The 21,082-nt window shown below is 43.0% G+C and overlaps 1 protein-coding gene across 5 annotated transcripts in view; it reads left to right on the forward strand.

Annotated features, from left to right (window-relative positions):
- Positions 1 to 21,082, forward strand: part of arfgef3 (ARFGEF family member 3) — a 50,772-nt gene that overhangs the window by 8,936 nt on the left and 20,754 nt on the right. For 2 of the 5 annotated variants that reach the window (XM_042066748.1, XM_042066749.1), the window contains exons 6-21: positions 1,888 to 2,010; positions 2,135 to 2,180; positions 3,658 to 3,742; positions 4,094 to 4,198; positions 5,049 to 5,388; positions 6,043 to 6,155; positions 6,514 to 7,487; positions 9,320 to 9,507; positions 9,922 to 10,087; positions 11,650 to 11,757; positions 12,857 to 13,078; positions 13,394 to 13,504; positions 14,122 to 14,272; positions 14,782 to 15,084; positions 17,839 to 17,972; positions 18,384 to 18,529. In XM_042066748.1, coding sequence (XP_041922682.1) covers positions 1,888 to 2,010; positions 2,135 to 2,180; positions 3,658 to 3,742; positions 4,094 to 4,198; positions 5,049 to 5,388; positions 6,043 to 6,155; positions 6,514 to 7,487; positions 9,320 to 9,507; positions 9,922 to 10,087; positions 11,650 to 11,757; positions 12,857 to 13,078; positions 13,394 to 13,504; positions 14,122 to 14,272; positions 14,782 to 15,084; positions 17,839 to 17,972; positions 18,384 to 18,529 — 3,315 coding nt within the window. The remainder of the gene's footprint in view (positions 1 to 1,887; positions 2,011 to 2,134; positions 2,181 to 3,657; positions 3,743 to 4,093; positions 4,199 to 5,048; positions 5,389 to 6,042; positions 6,156 to 6,513; positions 7,488 to 9,319; positions 9,508 to 9,921; positions 10,088 to 11,649; positions 11,758 to 12,856; positions 13,079 to 13,393; positions 13,505 to 14,121; positions 14,273 to 14,781; positions 15,085 to 17,838; positions 17,973 to 18,383; positions 18,530 to 21,082) is intronic. The other 3 variants (XM_042066752.1, XM_042066753.1, XM_042066750.1) reach the window with 2 other exon arrangements.

A 21,082-nucleotide genomic window follows, 5' to 3' on the forward strand; every position in this document is an offset into this window, starting at 1 on the left:
CAAGGCCTAATGATTTACAGGTCATTTATTTTGGTCTCATTTTATGCATCTTTATGGTAACTGGTTTGGCCTTACTGTCTTGGTTCTCAGTACATGACTCATACCTGAATCAGCAAGGCGCATTTGCGTCAAAACAATCGCTGACTAATCCCAGCATCGGCCTGAAGGAAGGAACGAGGGATTATTTGCCTCGGTGTCCATGGAAACAGCCACCAATGCCACAACTGAGACTGCTTTCTCCAACTACGTGGCATAGCCTGGGACCAGGGTGGCTTGCCCAGACAGAAATGCGTATGAGTATGAAGCAATGTGTTCTTGTTGCACGTCTTCAGCTCGACTGTAGAAGCAGCAGTAGCAGCACTTTATACAGAATATCATGACTGTATACAGATCAATCACAAAAAGGAAAATGAATCACTTCTTTTAAGACGGCTGTAATGTTTTGTGTTAAATTAAGCATTTTTGAGCATTTTTATTTATGATTCTGACCAAATTCAGAGACCATACTTTTCATTTCAAGATCATACTTTTACCCAGCTGTTGGGTTCACTTAAGGTAGCATAGCCGCAGATGGTAGGTTTGGTGCTGGCTCAATCAGACTACTCTATCAACAGGGTATGTCTCAGATTGTTTTATTGCTGTTATGAGATGGACAATTTTAGCAGACACCACAAAGCCTAGGACCAGGAGAACTCAAGGCTTAGTGTGCTTTTAATGGAAGTTGATTGTTCTTTTTTTCTCCTCTGACTGCAATGCATTCCTTCTGCCCTCCTCAGCATCTGTAACCAACAAAATAGAAACCCCTTCAGTCATGTTATTTGCAGATGCTATGATCTACGGCATGGTTTAGAGGACATGAAGGTGAATATATTGTAAGTCAATGTTAAGGACTCTATTTCCGAAAGACCGATTCCCGAGATGCAGAACCAGGAGGTTGGCTTGACTGCAGGCTGTGCTGATGAGATTTGAGCTCTAAGGCAGTGATCCTCTGGCAGACCCCCCAGTACTCTAAGCTAAAGCCACCATCCCTGGGGTCCAGATCTCTGATTCATACCTGCCAGAAATCATTTCCTGCTGTCATGAGTCATATGTCCTTGGGAGAAATTTATTTTGTTATTTATCAGATACTTTTGTAGCTGTTATTTGATATACAGTGAAAATATTAGGCCACATCTCATCCTTATTTGTACTCTTTAGAATCTAAACTATGACATTAGGTGCGTTTATACGGACAGTTTTTTTTTGTCATTATGATTAAACTATCAGGTCTTACACGCGCTCTAGAATCTTTGATCGGAATAGCCGTTGTTGCTTTACTTTTCCTTGTGAAAATATGGCTGTTCAATCGGAATAGGAACGGAGTAGGCTACACCACCCCTTTCATTACGATTAAAATTCTAATCGGATCTGCATTTTTATTCAAGGTGTTTATGTGTAATTTTATTCAGATTGAGCCGTTTTTCTGATTCTAATGGGAATGAAAGTGTCCATGTAAACCCACCTAGAGATATTTCTTTCACTATGCCCTGAAAACTGAGTAGGATGAACCTTTTTTCAGAATAAATAATAATGTCAGATAAAACTCAGTATAGTCTTGTAGCTGTCAGGCAGGTGCAATCATGATGAATGTATGAATTCATATTGTATGAATGGGATATCCAAAAAGACTCACAGCTGGCATGGCACATGGGAAAGTGCATTATATAATCTAAATTCTAAATTCTAAATGTTCTTATCACATAAAAATGCATTATATAATGTATTAAGAATGTTAAAACATTCTTATCGTATAAATATGTTGTTGTCACTTGTCACCCATAAAGCCATAGGAGTGGCAGTAAGCATCTCAAATGATTCCCTGCGGTGCTCTGTCATGGTGCTCCACAGGTGTGCATAGAGACCTACATGTCCAGCTGCCACCAGAGAAGCATCAACACAGCTATCCGAGCCACACTCAGTCAGATACTGGGAGATCTGACACTGCAGCTGCGCCACAGACAAGAAGGGGTGGTGAGTACTCACACACACACACACACACACACACACACACACACACACACACACTGAAAAATTATGTGGATTGTATGGAATGTGTTTGATGTAAATAAATACATTTGTACTTCTATTCATACAGGGAGTAGATGGGGAAGACCTACCAGCCCAGCTGTCCCAGCGAAAAGGTACAGTAATTTCCAGTGTATAAACCGCAGGACCGTGTTTTATGCAAGTTCAAAAAACAAAACCATATTAATACCATATTAACTGCTCCTGTGTATTAACCTCATAGCTGAAGAAATTTTGCAAAATCATTGTATAAGCTGCGGCTAATAGTTGGGAAATTACGGTAGTCAAGATCACATGTAGTTGCACAGTGTTTTTACAGTTCTGTGTAGTTACACAGTGTTGTTACAGTTCTATGTAGTTACACAGTGTTGTTACAGTTCTGTGTAGTTACACAATGTTGTTACAGTTCTATGTCTGTACAAGCTTTAGATCACTTGTAGTACTGTTGATCGTGTGCACTCATGCAGTATACTTTAGTTTTGTTGTGTATCTGCTGCATATAGCCTTCTGTACTGCTGTTACTCCTTTGTGCTTACAGTATATCCTGTAGCGCATGTGTACTTAGCAGCTACCCTGGATTCGATCCTGTTCAGGTCTGGTGCTGAGGCTGCAGATCCATTGCTGTATCAGTTCCCTCGTCAGATGCTATCTGGGCACCTGTGTTCTGTCTCTCACAGTGATCTTTCACACCAATGGCATCTAGAAGTCAGCGACAGCCCGTTTTAGAGGCAAATAAGAACGAGTGGGGATTAATGTAGATTCCTTACCAGTACTGACAATATTATGACGATACAACATAACAACTCTCATATAATCGTATCACAGTCACAACTAGTTCATGTGGAAAGGACGATTTTGCTTGTTTGGCTATTACACTGCATACGTCCAGCTATAGCAAGACTGTAAGTCCCTGACTCAGATTTCACTTGCTTAATGAGCAGCAAACAAGGTGAGCTTGAGCTTGGCAGAGCTATGTGTACTAATGTGTGCTAATAGCTCACGGGTGTATGTTGCCTGCAGTAGCAGTAAGTGATAATCACGCCACATATTTCACAAACACAGGGAAAATATGGCTTGAGAAAACACTGAGGTAAATAGCATTCATATCTTTTATCGAGCCACTGAGAGGTTGATATGATTTATATACAAATAGCCTTCGGCAGCCCCCTTCTCACCTCAACACACGCAGCAGAAATAACTCCTCTGCTGCTGATAATGGCCACCTTCAGGGGAGCGTGAGCGAACCCAGTCCACAAATCTCATCTCGTGAAGGCCAGGAGACGGAGACCATCACCATCAAACTGAGAGGAAATAAAGCAGGAGCACTTACACAGTCCAAATCTGTAGATCCGCCAACCCTCGATTAAAACTCTCAGCTAAATGCATGAAACAGAGATTGTTATACTCCAGGGGAAGTTTGCACATATGGCAATGGAGGAGCTGACCATTCTAGGAATAAATTATTCATGAGGGGCTGTGTACTTGGTAGTCAGTTGCCGCCATTCGCCATCAATACTGAGTAGGGAAAATGTTGCATGTAAAACAAGAGAAATACTGAAATACTGCTTGTGCTTGTGTTTTTATATGATCCAGATCTCTCCCCCACCACTGAAGCACTGTACGAAGATGTCGTGACTGTCCTCACAGTGTTCTGTGAAAAGCTGGAAGGAGTTGGCAAGTAAGCAGTGCTAACACCATTGACCTCTGGTGCTTACATAACACAGTCTTACTGTAGTCTCTCAGCTTGAGCCTGCACACTGTCTCAGAGTTGCCCTATTCAGTGAACATCCGTTGATCCGTTGAACACCCATTTCAGAAAGGTTCACATTTTTTGTTGATCTTGCTCAGTCATTTTTACAAAAACATTCCAAGTACCAGTATTGTAGTAGTTAGTGTAAGTAATTAGTTGTGTGTGTCTTTGTCTGTGTGTGTGTGTGTGTGTGTGTGTGTGTGTGTGTGTTTGTCATTGTTTTATGCCCTGGGCAGGAGTTGTTTTTACACAGACAGATTGATTTTGCTTTATTTGCAGTGAGAACCAGCTGCTGCAGTTACTCTATTTGGAGTGCATTCTGTCCATGCTCAGCAGCTGTCCTCCCACAATGCACCTGAACCGCGGCTTCATGGATCTCGTCTGGTAAAACACACACTTTTGTTTTTGTTTTTATTTTTACTTTTATTACTTTCATAACATACAGCAGTGTCTACAATACATGCTAATGGTAGAACTGTTGTATATAACATGTTCATTTTTATAAATATTCATGTACAGCATGAGCCAGAGAGAGTCTCTATGGCTGTACATGACTGATCTATTTAGACTCCTTTAGACTGATCTATAGAGTACGCCTTTAATGCAGCTACCCCAGCTGATGGTCTTACCCAGGAGGGTCATCATGTTTTTATCACCCTGCACTGAGAATGAGATCATTCCAACATAGTCCCTCTCAGTTATCAGGAAGAGTGAGAGAGATAATGGAGACATATTATAAGGACACATAAAACCGACCCTCAGAATAGATAGATAGACAGACAGAACCAGAAGACTGTTAAAAGAACCACACAAACCACCCACTATGCACATCCAGTGCGTTGTACTATGCACATCCGGTGCGTTGTGTATATGTATGTCTTCTCCACATATGGCCTAAATGCACATCTTTAGACACTAAGGTATGAGCTACACGCATAAATGAAGCATTCCGTTCGTGTAGCGTCTGCCGCAACAATTAGCTTCCACTACAATCAATGGAAGTAGTTACACCAGACGTGATAGCGGCGCGTACGTAAAAAAAAAATAGACCAGTCTTTAAAATGGATTTTACGCGTCGCGAACGGAACACTTCAGTTACGCGCCTGGTGTAGCTCATACCTAAGTACCAGAGGGGAAGTGTGAGCGTGAGGGATAGGACCAGAGTGGTGCAGTCAGACTGAAACCCTGCTGATCAGTAAAGTCCCCACCCCTGGGTTTCCCCTCGCCCTCACAGGAAACAGCTTTGTCCATCACTGGTGGTGATCATGGGGAACCCCGTCAATGACAAAACCATCACCTCCGCCCATGGGGGAGGGGGCGCGCAGGAGTCGGAGATGTCGGCGTCCGGGGGCGGCGCGGGCGTGACGGACCAGGGCCGCGGCTCGGGCTGCTCGTCCAGCGCCCCGGCCATGATCGGGCCGGTAGTGCGGACCATCTGCTACGTGGCGGCCGAGCTGGTGCGTCTGGTGGGCTGCGTGGAGTCCATGAAGCCCGTGCTGCAGTCGCTCTACCACCGTATCCTGCTCTACCCTCCGCCACAGCACCGTGTGGAGGCCATCAAGATCATGAAGGAGGTGAGGGGTCAGCAGGAGGCCAGAGGGACAAAACACATAGAATCATACACACGGCAACCCTATAGCAGAGAACCATACACACGGCAACCCTATAGCAGAGAACCATACACACGGCAACCCTATAGCAGAGAACCATACACACGGCAACCCTATAGCAGAGAACCATACACGGCAACACTATAGCAAGTCATAGAGAATCATACACACGGCAACACTATAGCAAGTCATAGAGAATCATACACACGGCAACACTATAGCAAGTCATAGAGAACCATACACACGGCAACACTATAGCAAGTCATAGAGAATCATACACACGGCAACACTATAGCAACTCACACATTTTCTGCTCAAAATGCTTTTCCTTTGATGCTTATGCAAGTGGTAGGCACTTTATTGAAAGCTTCTAGCAAATGAGGCCACATATGGAATTCAAACACCAATGCATTGGCAAAGCTCTGAGTCTGTACTGATGTGCCATCTAAAGTTATTATCAAACAGAATGTTTTATCGAAAGAGTTTACCAGCTTGACACAAGTACATAGAATGAAAGCCAGAGTCAGGAAGTGTTTATCGTGAAGTTATTTGCATTTAAGGCGTAATGCCACTGAAAAAACCTGGATGTGATCATTATTTTGTTTTCTTGTACTGCAGATCCTGGGTAGTCCTCAGCGTCTATTTGACCTGGCTGGTCCGTGTGTCATTGAACCAGAGACCAGGAAGAGGTCTTTTTCCAAGAGGAAGTCCTATCTTGACCTCCTCAAACTGTAAGCCCCCTGCCAGACACACATTTCTCCCTCCGCTGAAAAGCACTTAAAAATGGATGCACTTTTCTAAAAACCATTGAGTAGCAGTGCCTTTTGGTTTGTGAAAATGAGCCATGCTTTATTTGTATTCAGCGCTCTGCTGTTGATCCCAGCATCTCCTAGTCCTGCCCCCAAGGCATATTACTTGTTGAGTGTCTTAAATCTACTTTATGTCTCTGTGTGCTCTTAAATATAAAATCAAAATAATTTGTTCTACACAACTGTTGCACACACAGTGCCTTTTGTCCATGATTAACTGTACAATTTGTTCTGGAATTCACTGTGTCTCTGTTGTGTGCTGCTGTGTGGGTGTTGTCAGGGTGATGGATGGCATGACTGAGGCCTGTATGAAGGGTGGCATCGAGGCGTGCTACTCCTCTGTCTCGTGTGCCTGTGCCCTGTTGGGGGCGCTAGACGACCTCAGCCAGGGCCGTGGGCTCCAAACGGAGCAGGCTCGTCTGTTGCTGCGGCGGCTGGACGAGCTGAAGGACAGTCCGGAGTCCACTCGAGAGTCCATGGAGGTGAACGAGGCTGACTTCCGCTGGCAGCGCCGCATCCTGTCGGCCGAGCAAGCCGCCTGGGAGCCGCGCGCCAGCGAGCGGAGCCCCGACATCAGCATCAGCGTCACCACGGAGACGGGCCAGACCACGCTGGAGGGGGAGATGGGACAGACCACACCGGAGGAGGAGTGCGGGGAGGAACCGCGGCTGGCATCGCCGGCAGCCTTGTGCGGTGGGACAGCGCCCGATGCAGAGGTGCCGGCGGCCGGACGCGAGCCATGCCCCGCCACCACGGCTGCCACCGAGCCGCCGGACGTGGTCCAGCGGAGCCACGCATTGGCCTACCCGGACATCACCAACTTCCTGTCAGTGGAGTCCCGCACGCGCTCCCATGGGGGCGGTGGTGGTGGTGGTGGTTCGCGCTACAGCGAGAGCAACTTCAGCGTGGATGAACAGGACCTGTCGCGCACCGAGTTTGACTCGTGTGACCAGTACTCCATGGCAGCCGAGAAGGACTCGGGCCGCTCGGACGTGTCGGACATGGGCTCGGACAACGGCTCGCTGGCTGACGAGGAGCAGACGCCGCGCGACTGCCCAGGCCAACGCTCACTGCGGACAGCCGCGCTCTCGCTCAAGCTGCTAAAGAACCAGGAGGCCGACCAGCAGAGCGCACGCATCTTTGTGCAGTCGCTCGCCGGCCTGCTGCCGCGCCTCCTCACCATGCAGAGCTCGGCCGAGGTGGACAGCACACTCCAGAACTTCTCCTCCACCTTCTGCTCCGGACTCCAAGCAGGTAACTTACAGCTCTGCACTTGGGACCGCTCCATTTCAGAAGCTGTACACTCCTGTCCTGTCTCCTTGTCCTTTTGTGGTTCTTGGTTTTTATGAGAGTAAAACTTTTTTGTATTTCATAATCCTGAAAGGTATTTGCAACCACATGCAATTCAGGGCTCCATAGCTATCATTTAAGCAATCATTTGTTCTAAGAACATTCAAAAATCCCGCAAACATGGGGGCTTCATTTAGTTTCCGATAGCAGCATTGATTTGGCTTAACATCGGTGTGATTTAATACTAGTACCAGTACAAGCAGAGGTGTAGAAGTCCGGCTTCAGAAAGTAAAAGTCCTGCCACATATTTGCTTCAACCATTCACTAAACCAGCTGATTCTGATTGGTACAACTCCTCAGCCAGGTAGATGAGCTAGTGAAACAGGTAGAACCAATTTATAGTAGGACTTTTACTTTCTGAAGCCAAACTTTTACACCTTTTAGTACAGATAGTATTAGTAGTACAGTAATAGTAGTACAGGTTTACCTGTGCAGGTAGCACCGTACACTAGACCACATCTGGGCCAGATCTGGACCAGGTCCACACGAGCCTCTTCTCTCATTTGTGATGAAATGAGTGACAGAAGGCTGGTGTTTACTGAGGCTGAGGAGCCTGCTGTCTAGAAGGACTTGCAAACAGCGTATTAGCATTTGATATGAGGAATGAATGTGGTTGCCATGGCAGCCACAGACGAGCCTGCCATTATGTGTCAACGTTGCCTTTCAGCGCAGACTAATTGCTCTGAGGGGTGGGGAGAGGGGTGGCATTTGGGATGGATGCAGACAGCAGAATCCAGATGGGTTGGTGAGAACTCAAAGTCTGTTCTTATAATACTGAGTGATACTGGACAGTATCCTGTACTGGACTCACTATTTTTTATGTATTCTAATTTTTAATTCATACATTGGTTAGTCAAGTCAAGTTTATTTATATAGCGCATTTCATACACAGAGGTCATTCAATGTGCTTTACATAAACAAAACCAAACAATAATAACAAATAAAAGCATAGAAGGGCAATGTAGTCAAAGAATAGTTCAAAAGGTAAAGATCATAATAAAAAGAAAACATAAAACACAAGGTAAAATCATTTAAAAATAAAGAATAATTAGTAAGCAAAAACAAAGGCAAAATTGGTTAGAATTGATTATTTTTATGCCTTGCCTTTTGTCTAAATCATCTCTCTTTACAGTGTATTTGCAGAGCTTTTAAGGTTGCTTATTCATGTACTCAGGCAGTTCTGACATAATTCTGGTGATAAAGTCCTAGAGATTTAGGTCACCACAAGGGTTTGATCTAAATCTCTAAAGGAGCCTAATCAAGTAGTTTTCACTGTGTCACTAAATTAATTAATTAAAGGTTGTATCAGCGATGGCGGGATAATGTCACTTCTGTTGACGTTCAAACAAAACAGAGAGCTAGCTCGCTACTCCCTCCCCCTCTCTCCCGTGCAATTGAAACTCTCCTGAACGCGCATATCGTCGGTTATTGGTTGGAACACTTTATTTTGCCTTTGAGTGGTTGGCAACACTTGTTGGTAGCAATTGTTTTTGTATGCAGATCTCAGAGCCTTAGCTGCCTACAGAGACATGTTTTTTTGACGGCCTGCTTATGCGGCGAGAAGCTAGTGGATGGTTAGGAAAGATTAGATGAATGTTATATAATGTTTGGGCCTTTTTTGGGCCTGCAATCGCTGATACAACCTTTAAGGCTAAATTCTGGTGGAGAAACCTTAATTGAGGTTATACCTAAATGAACTGGAGCAGCTTGTTACCATCATTCACCTCCTTACTCAGGGGGTATCCACTCTCCAGGCTTTGAGGTCAGTGAGAACCTGAGCTGTCAGGCCCTGATGAACGCAGATGGCCTTTACCTGGTGTCCTACTACGCCCTGCTGCTCAACCTCAAGCTCTGCTGCTGCGACTACTACCGCAGGAAACCCATGCCTGCTCTGATCACTCTGGTGAGAGCCTCCCTTTCCCAGGTCAGCACTTCAGGTCCACACATACATGTTTGTCAAGTGAACATTTTGCAGGTTAAGAATAGATACTAGGGAGTATTATATAGTATGCTTTGTGTACTTTAGACTTACTTTAAAGACATCCTCTCAAGAGGAACAACAAAAACTTCTTAAAAATATGGCACTTTTATTGTGCCTTTTGACTCTGACATGTGCATACTCATAGCGTAACATGCCTGCTTGCAATTAACATATGCTATAGCATCATTACAGTGCTGTTTCAGAGACTAAAGTGTCCACCATTTGTTTCACTGCCATCAACAGTGCCTTTTTGAACAGAACTAACACAGCACTGTTTTATCTACACTCACTGTGCTGCCATCCAGCATCCATGCCTTGATCCCAGGCATCACATACAGTATCTGTCTTCCCCCACAGAAAGAGTTTGTGCGTCAGATCCAGAGCAGCGGTGTGCTGGTAGTCCTCTCCCAGGCCTGGATCGAGGAGCTCTACCACCAGGTGTTAGAGCGCAGCCTGCTGGGGGAGGCAGGGTACTGGGGCTCCCCTGAAGAGCACTCCCTGCCCCTCATCACCATGCTAACAGGTAACTCAACACGGGCCCTTACATTAGAATCTCATATAGTAGGAATCTGTTAATGAGCTATAACCAGAGCATGTAGATAAAAATTATATGATATGAATTAACAGTGCTAATTGCATGTTACTCCATACAGCAAGTGGTGTTATAGACCCTTTCAAGAGAGTTCCATTCTCAGCCTCATAGTTGGCCCCACAAGACTTCCTTTTTAACATTCCATATGTTATCTTAATGCAGAGGAAGTAGATTGGGGCCCAAATAGAACGTACAAGCATTGTTTTTGTTTTTATTGTTGAAAGGGTCTATATGACTGTTCAACAGCTCTCATGTGGGTGTGTATCCCATAAGTCTTAGAACATGAGCATGTATGTACAGTATATTTATGTTCCTAAAGATATGGAAAATAATTTGGTATCAAAGCTGGTATGCATAACTTCTAAAGGAACAAAGACCTCTAGTCGTTTTACCAAAATTTCTACTTGAAGCATACTCTTCATCATTTTAAATGCCCCGTGTTTTAAAAAGGGAAAACATGAACTTGGACATGTGTTCATTTTAGGCTGTGCTCTATCTACTGTGTAACAGATGTGTTAAAGGAGCTTGCATACTTTTTGAAATTACGTTTCTCTGGCATGATATCAAAGTGTGTTCTTCTTAGCCTGCTAGGATGACCTTTTCAACCACTGGTTTAACCCATTTACTCCTAAAATGCCTGCTAAAAACGCCTATAGAATCTTATGGCATTCTAGACTAAATAACCTTATTTCCTGAGGGTTTTCTGAAAACATACTAAAAATTGTCAACGTCTACCAAAATGTAATATCTAAGCCTCTGTAGCACCTAGAAACATGAAATAAAAAGCATGCTGCGTTACGCAGCATCCAGCGGGAGGGTCAATGTTGCGCTACGCAGCATCCAGCGGGAGGGTCAATGTTGCGTCATGCAGCATCCAGCACGAATGGGTTAAGAGAACTTGACATCAGTACAGTACAAGTACTGCTAAGGCCAGTGGAAACAAAGGAGATGTTTGAAAGGCTTATCCTCCCTGTCTAGACAATTTGGAACACCCCACAAATTGATCCATTGCTTACTGTCTGGATGTCTCCTAATTTCTGCGGGCGGCAGTGGCTCAGGAGGTAGAGGAGAGCTGTCCAGCAACTGGAAGGTTGCCGGTTCGAGCCCAAATCCTCCTGACCCTGTCGAAGTGTCCGTGAGCAAGACACTAAACCCCAGTGCTCCCCATGAGCAGGTGGGCGCCTTGCATGGCAGCCTCAGCCATCGGAGTGTGTGTGTGTGTGTGTGTGTGTGTGTGTGTGAAGGGGTGAATGTGAGGCATGATATTGTAAAGCGCTTTGGGTGCTCCGAGAAGTCGTTTAAAGCGCTATATACCATAAATGCAGTCCAGTTGCCATTCTATGTTTTTTTATCTGTATCCCTCTCCCATACTTTCTCTCCATCTCTCTTCTCACTCCATTCTCATATTCTTCCTCTTCTTGCCCTTTCCCTCGCTCTCTCTGTCCCTCCTTCCCATGCCCTCCCTCTCCCTTCTTCTCTCTCTGTCTCTGTAGACATTGATGGTCTTGGCAGCAGTACCATAGGGGGGCAGCTGATTCGCAAGGCCTCCACACAGTCACCCTTTCTCTGTGACAAGAGTGGCAGTGACACCATGATGGCAGGTTGGTTAGAGAAGCCCTCCTTATCCACACACACACACACACACACACACACACACACTTGCATACTGATGTAATAAAGACAGACAGATGCACACATCCACATATACACATGGACACACAGATGTGCACACAGATCTATATACCCAGGGATGGTCAATTATGATACATGTATTTGAAAAGCGTATTTTAAATACAAAATAGTATTTTATTGGGTTGAAGCAAATGGCTTTGTATTTTGTATCATACTTTATAGGTGTGTGTTTTTGTAATTTTTTTTAAAATACTGCCAACATGTTTTGGTAAAACCAATACTTTTGGTGATGTGATGACATCATAACAATGAATGTAGCTTCTGATGGTTGCTGACTTGTCCAGAGTTGTTGTGATAAGAATATTGAGATTCAGGAAGATGATCCAGTGCAAGATGAGTAACATCTAGGTTGCTTGCACACACACACACAATACACTCCCTCTTACACCAACATCAAGTTTCTTGAGAACTTTAATCATTCAATCTTGACGTTGATTAACATGTTGCAGGGCAACTACATGTCAACTGTGATGTCAAATGTATGCCCCTTGGCATCACTATAACACCATTTAGCACAATTAAAAATGCCATGATCCTTCCAGATCAACACCATTACTCAGTGCAATATCAAGCAATCTGGGCATGCATCAACAATGAGAGACTTGTCTCCACTTTGTACCACTTGACAAGTTCAGTTGTGACTTTCTGAGTCCATCTCTGATACAGTATTTAGGCTATGAGATGTAACAGGCAGGTCAGCATAGTTGATCTGTTGACTGTTTGCAGGTTATGGCATGTCTCGTAGGCAGAGAAAAGCTGTTGCTCTCAAACACTGTCTACTTAATCAACAGAGTCAGTATACTGACGAAGGAATAGATTAAAAAGACAGATATGGAGGGTTTACAAAGTGATTTCATGCTCCCTTTAAGGAGTATTTTTAGTATTTTCAAAATATAATCACAGACACAGACAGACACACACACACAAACATACACAAACCAAATCCTTTGGATTATGCGGTTGGTGAAGCTGTAAGATGTATCCACTAGTTATCTTACCTATCTCCAGGTATGGTGTTTGCACGCTACATCCTGACGGGCTGCTGGAAGAACCTGATCGACACGTTGTCGGCGCCCCTAACAGGCCGCATGGCGGGCAGCTCCAAGGGCCTGGCCTTCATCCTGGGCGCCGGTGCCGAGGGCATGAAGGAGCAGAGCCAGCGCGAGCGGGATGCCATCTGCCTCAGCCTGGACGGCCTACGCAAGGCTGCCACCCTCAGCTGCGCGCTAGGTAACACGCCACGGCAACGCGCCAAGGCTATGTGCCACTGTGACCTTATGTTATCTGTGAGTCTCACGTATCTCATGATACTGTTATTTGTTCTTATCAAGGCTGAATAAAAGATCAGACTTAAAGTTAGATGCACTTCCTGTCGGCATGGGGGAATGATCTGATATATCAAGGTTGTGCACCTTGGCAGGCTGTCAGCCAATGTGTTATTTCTAATGTGTGAAATGTAAAACGTGTTAGAGCAACTACGTATGAGTGATCAAAGCGCTGAATGTGTGTGTGTGTGTGTGTGTGTGTGTGTGTGTGTGTTTGTAGGTGTTGCTGCCAACTGTGCGTCAGCTCTTGCTCAGATGGCTGCAGCCTCCTGTGTCCAGGAAGAGAAGGAGGAGAGAGAGGCAACAGAGATGGGGGATGCTATTACTCAAGGTACACACACACACACACATGCGCGCATTACACAGTTACACACATACACAAACATATACACAAATGTCCGCACATCCAAAGGCACAGAGGCTCACATACTCACACCTGATTACTCACACTCCTTAACTTACATGGTCAAGATGGTTAAACCTCCCAATACACAAATCTCCATGTCTTCATATGCACATCTCCTTGTGATCATATGCACACTCCATGTCTTCATACACAAATCTCCATGTCTTCATACACACATCTCTATGTCTTCATACACACATCTCCATGTCTTCATATGCACATCTCCATGTCTTCATACACACACTCCGTGTCTTCATACACACATCTCTATGTCTTCATACACACACTCCATGTCTTCATACACACATCTCTATGTCTTCATACACACACTCCATGTCTTCATACACACATCTCTATGTCTTCATACACACACTCCATGTCTTCATACACACACTCCATGTCTTCATACACACATCTCTATGTCTTCATACACACACTCCATGTCTTCATACACACATCTCCATTTCTTCATACCGTATACACACACTCCATGTCTTCATACTGTATGCACATCTCCATGTCTTCTCTCACTCCCACTGCAGTGAAGCAGCGTATGGAGCAGAAGCTGGAGCAGATGTCCCGTCCGCAGGGTGTGCGTCTGCACACGGCCCACGTCCTCTGCATGGACGCCATCCTCAATGTGGGGCTGGAGATGGGCAGCCACAACCAGGACTGCTGGCCTCACGTCTTCAGGTAGGCCAAGCGCCAGGCATCGCCACGGCAACAGTGCCACAGAGCCTGTGTGGTCATTCATTCTAGGAAAGGTTGGTAGCACTTTGGGATTAGGTTATACTGTTATGCAAAAGAGAAGAAACCATGACGATGTCATGAAGATATGGCGTTATTTTCTTGTTAGCTAGACTGTGTATATTGAAGACTTGAGGTCTTATAATAGAATAGACCACTGTGTATGTTTATATTCACAGGTAAATATCTTTTAGAGGGCTTCCCACGTAGATGTTTTCCATATTATTGAGTTTAAAAAGGTACTTTGTACCTACTATTCTCACCTGTCAGGTATTCCTGACAGGTGAGAATGTTTGGGACACTGAATTACCTCTTCTGCTAGCTATCATACCAGTAAACAAGCTTTCTTTTTCAAAGTCTGTACAGTGTATGTGGACATTAGTACGAGTGACAGACATTCCAGATGAAACGTTTGTCGTAACGACAGACGTCTCGTTTCTTGCGCTCCTGGGCAGGGTGGTGGAGTACATCAGCTCCCTGGAGCACACCCACTTCAGCGACGGCAGCAGCGCCCAGCCCCACCTGGCCATCACGCAGGCCCAGCAGGCTGTGGACATGGGCCTGGAGCCAGACGGAGAGCCCAGCCCCGAGAGGGAGCTGGGACTGGGGCAGAGTCAGCCGGTCATCCAGCCTCTGTCCATTCCCGAGCTGCTAAAGGAGGGCGGCCGCGGGAAAGGTCTGGAGCTGAGAGGGGGGAGCCTGCTCACGGGCCCCAGCGCAGCCAAAGCTGTGTGTACACTCTCCACGCAGGCCGACAGGTGAGTCTCTGTGGCCAGTGTTGGCTGGAGCAGTGGAGGGCATGGTGTTTGTCTTTGTGTTCTACCATATTATTTTCACATTAGGCTTTTTCCTCTATTTTTTTTTTTTTCTTTGTGTATTTTTTCCTTGCTTTATTTTATGATTTTCTACCATTTCCTGGTTAAATGTTATGAAATGAATGTTTCCTTTTACTCTCTCAGTCCATTTTTATTGTCTCTCTCTCTCATAGTCAGTTTTGATCTTCCCACCACAGACAATGTGTGCTCTTTTTTTATAGCCTCATGTAAATATCAACACTGTCAGCTCCTGTTATCTCATTCTCCTGGTATCTCATCTTGTTTTCATAGTCTTGTTGTCCTTGGCTTTTTTCTCTCTTCTTTTAAAGATCTGAATGATATGTAGTGATTTATTTTCCCATAAGTATTCACTCATTTATTCCTGACCTCATTCACACAGAAATGAAACTGAATGAACAATGTAATAAATAATTGAACTGTAAGTCCATCAGTTATGTAATTTTAAGGACATTCTTCTATTTTAGAATATGTCATGTCAGGACAAAATGAAATCCATTGCATAATTTGACCTACACATGTTGATTGATTTGAAGATGTGTGCAAAACAATAAGACTTGTTGCGCAGCAGTATTTTTCAGTACTACCAACAAATGGCCAATAGATGGCAGTTGTGAGCATAGACTTAAAACCACCAGAGTGAGTCCTAGAATAACACTTGTATTAGATTATTGTATTGTATTAGATGTGCACTTAACCTCAGTTAACAGATTGTACACTAAGTGGATGGTATCAATTTAATCCTGGGTACATACTGTATGGGCAGACATAAAACACTTTTATAGATGCAGTCCATCTATGCGTGTCAATGGTAATAGCTGGTTAGAAGTGAGGGGGGGCTGAGTAAGGTCACTCTGTTACTGTGCTCTATTGGTCAATAGGGTTTGAATTAATTGTATGAGTTACCAACAGTGATATCATATTCATTCAAGTTCGACTTTTAAAATTGATTTAATTTGGGGGCCCCCACCACCTTGACGCCATCAGTAATATTAAATGCTGTATGATCATTCACATCAGTGGTGATCCTAGACTTTGATTGACCCTCCACACACACACACACACACACACACACACACATACTGTAGAAAGTGATGTCTTATGTCAGATTTCTATTTCATATTTTGGAATTCATATAAACTTATCTTTTTTAAATAATGTATAGTATTTTATGATCTGCATAAATACTAATGGCTAAACATATTTAGTTATGTTATTTATATTTACATATTGATATTTAAATTATTAGATTACATTTGTCTTTATTGTCATGGCCTAAGTAAACAGCTTGGGCAATGTAGCAAGATAACACTGTAGCCGGATACCACGATCAGCCGTGTTAACCTGCTACAAATAGGCTACAATAACATATACTAGGTAACCTCTTTAGCAAATTTCGCTGTGAACTGTCAACTGTCACGTGGAGTTTATTTAGTTTTATTTTTGGTGGCATATTCATGGTCCAGCGCATGCAGCCTACTACAGCCAACCTGACAGTTCCAGCGCCGACACATCGTCTTGTAAACCTTTATTAAACAACAAAGTGGAGCATCACAAACATTTTAATTTTAACTTAAACTTAAACAGATTAATCTGCGACCAGATATCAGATGCTGAATCATCAGCTGAACACTTCTGAGTGATGTATATTTAATTCAAAGTGAGAATTTAATTCAAAGTGAGAATTTAATTAAATTCTGGCTACTATAGGGAGCCAATGGAGAGTAACTAGGAGAGGAGTTACATGTGTCCTCTTTGGCTGATTGAAGACCAGACGTGCTGCAGCATTCTGAATCAGATGTGATGTCACATTAGTCAGTGTATGGGTCTATGCTCTTCTATGCTTAGTCATTTGCAGTCCTCCAAGAACTGATACAATATCCTTTACCAGTGATATGCAGGGCCAGGTTTTTCAAAAAAATGAATCTGGATTAAAATGATCCGGATTTGGAAATCCAATGTTTCGCTATCCAGGATCACTTGATCCATCTTACTTTTATGCCAGTTTTTTAAAGGAACATTGGATTGGATCACTGTGATTGGGAAATACCGAATTTCAGGATTACCAAATCCCGTTTACCAGAGCTTTAAATGAAACCAACAGTTTAGCCTACTGGTTAAGCATAAAAGTTACATCTAAAATAACGCTTGCCACAAATTGCTATTGTTTATTTTAATTTGAAGAAACGGAAACACTTGTCACTGTCCAACAGTAAAAAAACACTGTTTCAATCGTTGGAAAAATAATATAAATAAACATGATATCACAAAAATGATTTTGGGACCATTCGTTTAAAAAAAAAACTGATTTAGTTAAGATCGAAAGATCACAACTGAATACACCATTATTATGATCCTTCGGTATCAGGATAATCTTGTTTATTTGGATCAAATAAATAATCCAAAACCAAGTTCAAAAATGTTTAAAAACCAAAGGGCAGGTTTGATCCAGGTGTGGTGTAAGATCGGATTACATGCTCTGATCTTAGTTCGGAATCCCTCTTTTGGTTTTGAAAAACCTATTTCCAAGATTTGATCCTGTCCGTTATCCGAAATCCCACTAGATTACTTTTGAAAAACTGGGTCCAAGTCATGGCCAGTAATATCAATACACTGTTGTGCTTTCAGCAATGATTTCTTCCCGAACTGTTCAGATCAGCTCTTGTGATGTACATCTAGGTTGTTTGAGGATGCTGCCAGTAAGCTGAATCTGGTTGGCCTGGTGGGATTTCTGCACCAGCTGAGAAAGGCCTCCCAGTCCCAGCTGTTTGACTCAGTGACTGAGACTGGGGACTACTCCCTTGCCATGCCAGGTAATCTCCCCATCCCACACACACACACACACACACACACACACACACACACATAAAACACTTACACTGGTCAGAGTTTAGGGATGTGCTGGGGTGACTTGACTTAGTGTTTTTTTGTACGTTTGAATCATCTTCTCTATTTTGAACAATCCTGCTGACCTCGTTTTTGCAATAATGCCTCTTCCCCTTTCTTCTCTTTTGTTTTCAGCCCTGATTAGAGCTTTGTTCCATGTTTTGTTCATGGTTAAAAATGGAATTTAGACCCTTTTTGATAGTCAAGGGATTTTCAAGGTTGTCATTTGCTTTAGTTCTTGATTTTCCCATTCTACTCTGACCTCCCTTTGTTCTTGTTTCTTTTCTTCTATTCTCTTTTCTGTGTTTCTCTCCATCTGCTCTTCTCTCCTCTTTAAGGTGAAGCGAAGTCCACACAGGACCGTCGCAGTGCTCTTCACCTGTACCGGCTGGGGGAGGCCATGCTGCGTATCGTGCGGAACAAGAGTCGCCCTCTGCTTCACATGATGAGAGCCTGGAGCGTCGTAGCGCCCCACCTGGTGGAGGTAGGACACTACACTCGGTGAACACAGACTTCATAGTGTAAACGCATGCCACAGTTGTTTATCAAACAGTTTGTTGTTGTTTTTTTGGCAATATTTGTGCTGGTGTTAATAGATAAAAAATATATTTCATCATGGAATACTTCTCATGTTCTTGGGTGATTCTTTTGTATTATTATGGTACTTTTCTTGTCTCTGAAAGATTTTTTTTACTTTTTTCTGTTTTGTTAGTCTTCACTATAAGGGAGACTTATTTTTTCTAAATCGTCTTTTTATTATATAACTTGAGGCCTTTCATTCATGTTTTTTACAATGTTGCCTTTTTCTCTAAGCCAGACTTTGGATCTTTAGCCTCACTTCGTTCTAAAGTAAATATTGAATTAATGTGGAATTCAATTGCAAATGATAAAATAATGGCTATTATTAATTATATTGCAACATTTACATTTTCTAATGTTTTTCATAAGTAGAAGCTCTGTCTCTTGGGTTCACTGTAATTTCTAAAACGGATCTGTTCTGGTCCTTGCTGAATCACATTCGATGCTACAAAGAATGGGGGTAGAGGAGCGCTTCTTGGACTCTAAAGTTTAGTTAAGTCAGAGGTTCTCTTTGGATGGGAAACTAAATGCCAAGAATCAAGAAACTCCAAGGCACTCTCTATTGAAAAAGTTAAAAAGCCTTTATTATCATGGCTTGGTCAAGTTAACCTTCTAAAAAAACTCCAACGTGTTTCGGCTACATGCCTCGATGCTGATGTAAAACCCAGTTTCTAAAACTGATAATTCCGGTCCTTGATTGTGATTGGCTGAATCGCCTTCGATGCCATTGTAAAATGCAGCATAAACATACACCTTGACTGCATTTCGTTCTATATTACTGCGCTACCATAACTTGATACAAAAGTTAAACTTAAAATACTTAAAATGGGCACAATTTTTTTCACAATGTTTCCGGCAGAGCAGACCCTCCAATTATTGGTCCTTAGGGTCAAAGTTAACAGAAAAAAACAACAAAATAACAAGTTTGGCCGAACATGTCAGGTTCAACCCATTTTACTGAGCTTTTGAGACTTTGGCTCCCCTATAGTGGTAAAAGAAAAAAAAAAGAAATGAAAGTAAAACGTGGTAAATTGGTATAATATGGTAGAGTAGAGTAGAGTAGAGTAGAGTAGAGTAGAGTAGAGTAGAGTAGAGTAGAGTAGAGTAGAGTAGAGTAGAGTAGAGTAGAGTAGAGTAGAGTAGAGTAGAGTAGAGTAGAGTAGAGTAGAGTAGAGTAGGTCTTTGTTTTCATTGTCACAGGAACATGGATAATGCACTGGAGAGCACTCCAGTCAGTGCATCATTCATAAAAAATAAATGTAAAAATACATTTGAAAAATAATAAATAATTTTAGCATACATAGACACACAGTCATACACACCCAGTCGTTGCATTATAAAAATGCATACCATATGTCATTGTATTATTGCAATTCATGTCTTTCGGGCTTCTGGTAACTAGTTAATAAATGATGATGAGGAGGTACATGTGTTCTCCTAAAACTTACTTACCGTTAACCACTCCTACGGTGTATTGTTTAATGTCAGTGCGCCATTCTTCAAACTTTAATATCATTTAATTATCTTAATTAGACCTTTGCTCAGGGCCGTTCAGGCCAAACTTTAGCATACTAGATAACTGGTAAATGAGACATAATGAAGGATACCAGTACCCTGCTCTGAGTTTCATTTTGAAGTTTTTGTGATTTAAGCATTTTGATTCGTCTCAAATATCATGTTCCTCTACAGCAGCAGTATGTGCATTTGTGTATTGTTGCATCATGAGGTAATCAACAATCAAATCATGAAGCTGTTGCAGAGTAAGCCATCTAAATAAATGCATACATCCTATGTATACACTCTTTCAGAACACTTTGCACATTTGTGAATTCACATGTGTGAATTCAGTCTTCATTTTCACCCTTGACAATGTTGTCACTTCAGAAGTGCCTCCGATGTCATCTGAGGGGTATTTCACAAAGGCAGAATTAAGACATCCAAGATAAGTGATAAAGCGAGGTTTGACATAGCGTTGTCTGGTCATCCTAGCTCAACTCGTTTCACTAATGCCAATCCAGGACGAGTAGGAGCGACTATGTCAAGCCAGGTGTAAGTAATTCAGGATGTGTGCGCGTCCTCGTTTCTGCTCCAAAGTGCCCACGGTTGGAATAAAAAAGACGCGGAAAATAGCGTCATTCACACAAAGTGAACAACCGCTTTTGATATAGACTAACAATGAAGTAAAGTTATCCTTTTTGGAATGGGGAATCATGGCTATTTCTGTAAAACAGCAGAAGTAGGCGTGGTAGACCAACTGAATGCAAATTTACGTATGCACCCACGTGTGAGTGCTTCCTTGTCTCGGCACGCAACATCATTAAGAAAGCCACTGCAAAGATGCACATATGATATACCTTAATATTATAGTTGAAAATACCTTCGAAAACTTGCCCCTCCACTTCCAATCAACTACAGTAGGCTATTCATCAAACGTCTATCAATAAAATAAGCAAACAAT

This window comes from Alosa sapidissima, chromosome 16, assembly GCF_018492685.1.
Source record: "Alosa sapidissima isolate fAloSap1 chromosome 16, fAloSap1.pri, whole genome shotgun sequence".
Classification (NCBI taxonomy): Eukaryota; Metazoa; Chordata; class Actinopteri; order Clupeiformes; family Clupeidae; genus Alosa; species Alosa sapidissima.